The sequence below is a fragment of the Myotis brandtii genome, unplaced genomic scaffold, assembly GCF_000412655.1.
Source record: "Myotis brandtii unplaced genomic scaffold, ASM41265v1 scaffold168, whole genome shotgun sequence".
NCBI classification, from domain to species: domain Eukaryota; kingdom Metazoa; phylum Chordata; class Mammalia; order Chiroptera; family Vespertilionidae; genus Myotis; species Myotis brandtii.
In genome coordinates, this window is record NW_005356173.1 from 1,041,017 (window position 1) to 1,043,833 (window position 2,817).

The following is a 2,817-nucleotide window of genomic DNA, read 5'->3' on the forward strand; positions in this document are numbered from 1 at the left end:
TGTGCTTTGTGTTTGGTTGGGGATTTTGAGGGACTTTGCGCCGGACTCTGGAAACTTGTTCTCATAGGAAAAGGATCCAGTGGGGCCTACACCAAGGAACTATCCTTCTTCTACCATATAGTACTTAAACATTCTCTTCCAGAGTGCAGATTCAGAGCTGGCCAGAGTGTCCATCGTGGCTGTGGTAAACAGAATCTGACCACAGTCCACTGAAGGGAGATGTTTAAGAGGGATTAACATGTCAGCTGGGAGGGTCAATCTGGTGACCTCTAAGGTATCTTCCAACTATAACGATTTTCCATGATTGTCGGTATGAGGTAGTGCATGCAACTCTGGGATCTACTGGTGGTGATGTGAGGGGGATTCTCTCTCACTCTAATAAACTTGGCACTACTCGAGCATTTTCTCTTCAGACTCTGGAGCACTGAGCGAGGTTCCAAACATGGACCCCCATGAGGCTTCCAGGCTACTTGACTTAGGTGTCATGAAAGACCAAGATGATGCCTCGGCCATGATGTCTGTCAACTCTTGCTTTGTGACTCCAGAGAATTTAGGCATTTTCTCTGCTTATTATGGCCTGAGAAGGAATTGATGGGTGATGAAAACCTATTCATACTTACCTTTTTCCTGAACCTTAAGGTACAGGCGAGTTGGGTGAATTTGGAAATCCTACCTAGGCCATTAATGAGTTTATATTTTGACTTGAATTATTGTGAAGTTATCTTCCCAGTTGTTTCATCCTGTTTGTGAAAAGCAATACAATGTAATGGAAAGAGTCATAGGACCCAAAGCAAGAGACCCTTGCTCCAGTTACCACACTGCCATGATCCAGCCTGTCCATGTCTCTGTCTCCTTAAATGTAAAATACAAGTTTGGACCAAGTAACTCTAAAGTCCCATTCAACTCTACAGTCTATGATTGTCTGTCTCCGATCAGATCGCCTTTCTCAGCTGAACAGCATCATTCTTTACATTTTTCCTCATATAGAGCCCTCACACAGCAACTGAATAGCCATATTTTTAAAAATATATATATTTTTGTTGATTTCAGAGAAGCTTATGTAGCTCTAGGTATTGCTTGGCTTGTGGCAGTGTATCCAATCTCTACCTCTGTCTTCCTTCTATGTGTGTCCAAATTTCTCTATTGAAGGATACCAGGTACATTGGATTAATGGCCCACATTACTCAAGTATTACATCATCTTAACTTTACTAATCACATCTGCATCAACCCTATTCCAAATGAAGTCTCATTCTGAAGTACTTGGGATTAGGACTTCAACATATACTTTGGGGGAACACAATTCAACTCATGAGAGTAGAGAAAGAACACTAAGGAGTAGGCAGCTATAGACTAGGTCAGACCTAGAGCAGCCAGGGTGAGTGCAGTGGGTGTCCCATGCCCTGGGGGCTCGCCCATCCATTCAGCCTTACGATTCAGGAATGTGTTTGGAAAGGTGGTTCAGGGGAAATGATTGTGTTCTCCAGATAATTTTTCTTCCCACCCATCTTGTACCCATAGGCTGGCTGGAGGGCATGAGACTCTCAGATGGGGAGCGAGGCTGGTTTCCTGTGCATCAGGTGGAGTTCATTTCCAACCCGGAGGTTCGTGCACGGAACCTGAAGGAAGCCCAGCGAGTCAAGACGGCCAAACTACAGCTGGTAGAACAACAGACCTAGCTATTCTCTGGAAGGACTCCCCTGAGCTTAAGGACAAGTTGTTCTTGGAGAGGGCTGGCCCTACAACCCTGCAACAGAGGCCTTCTGTGGACCAAGAACTAGACCTTCTGAGAGCCCAAGAACAAAATCCAACTACCAATCGCGGTGATATGGGAGAATCGTTGATTGGCTGCCTCCTGCACATCCTCCAGGGGGGATCAAGCTGTAACCTGGGCATGTGTTCTGACCAGGAATCAAACCATGACCTCCTGGCTCATAGGTTGACACTCAACCACTGAGCCAGGCTGGCCAGACAGCATAGTCATCTTTTAAGCTGTGTCATTATACTCTTTTCCTTGACAGTGTACTCCTCTGCCTTATCTTTGGGAGGGCTCAAAAGTAAAATTGCATTGCAGCTTTGTACAAAGGTAAGAATACTACTACAGACTGTCCTATACCCAGATAACAATGATATGACATGATGCTATCACTTTTGATAACACATTTTGTTTTGAGTCCATCCAAAAATGTAAGTTAGCTTGTTTAATTGTTAGAAAAGTAATCCCTATCCTAATTAAGATTGGGCTAATAGTAATTTATCCTAACAGGTTGACACTACCAAACAATCTAAAATGGGAGGGCTTTAGATAAGTTCTGTTGAAGTTTCTCACTATTTTCATAAAGCCAGCTTTTTATTAATATACTAGAGGCCCGGTGCACAAAACTTTGTGCACTGCGGGGGGGGGGGCATCCCTCAGCAGGCCTGTGCCCTCTTGCAGTCTGGGACCCCTCGGGGGATGACCACCTGCTGGCTTAGGCCCACTCCCTCCTGGATTGGGCCTACGCTGGCAATCAGACATACCTCTGGCAGCCCGGGAGCCCTCGGGGGATGTCCACTTGCCAGTGGGGAGCAGGCCTAAGCTGCTGTCGGACATCCTTAGTGCTGCTGAGGAGGCGGGAGAGGCTCCCACCACCACCGCTGTACTGGCAGCCGTCAGCCTGGCTTGTGGCTGAGCAGAGCTCCCCGTGTGGGAGCACACTGACCAGCAAGGGGCAGCTCCTGCATTGAGCGTCTGGCCCCTGGTGGTCAGTGTGTGTCATAGTGACCAGTCATTCCCAGTTGTTCTGCTGTTAGGGTCAGTTTGCATATTACCCTTTTA

General features: G+C 46.6%; 1 protein-coding gene and 1 long non-coding RNA gene across 7 annotated transcripts in view; both read left to right on the forward strand.

Moving 5' to 3' along the window:
• The window catches only part of ARHGEF5 (Rho guanine nucleotide exchange factor (GEF) 5), a 24,684-nt gene extending 22,869 nt beyond the window's left edge, over positions 1-1,815 (forward strand). For all 6 annotated transcript variants that reach the window (XM_014536875.1, XM_014536877.1, XM_014536876.1 and 3 more), the window contains one exon: positions 1,521-1,815. In XM_014536875.1, coding sequence (XP_014392361.1) covers positions 1,521-1,678 — 158 coding nt within the window. In that variant the 3' untranslated portion in view covers positions 1,679-1,815. The remainder of the gene's footprint in view (positions 1-1,520) is intronic.
• Positions 1,816-1,899: 84 nt separating this feature from the next.
• Positions 1,900-2,817, forward strand: part of LOC106725499 — an 8,564-nt gene continuing 7,646 nt past the window's right edge. Inside the window, exon 1 of the long non-coding RNA XR_001361388.1 lies at positions 1,900-2,085. This is a non-coding gene — a long non-coding RNA (uncharacterized LOC106725499). The remainder of the gene's footprint in view (positions 2,086-2,817) is intronic.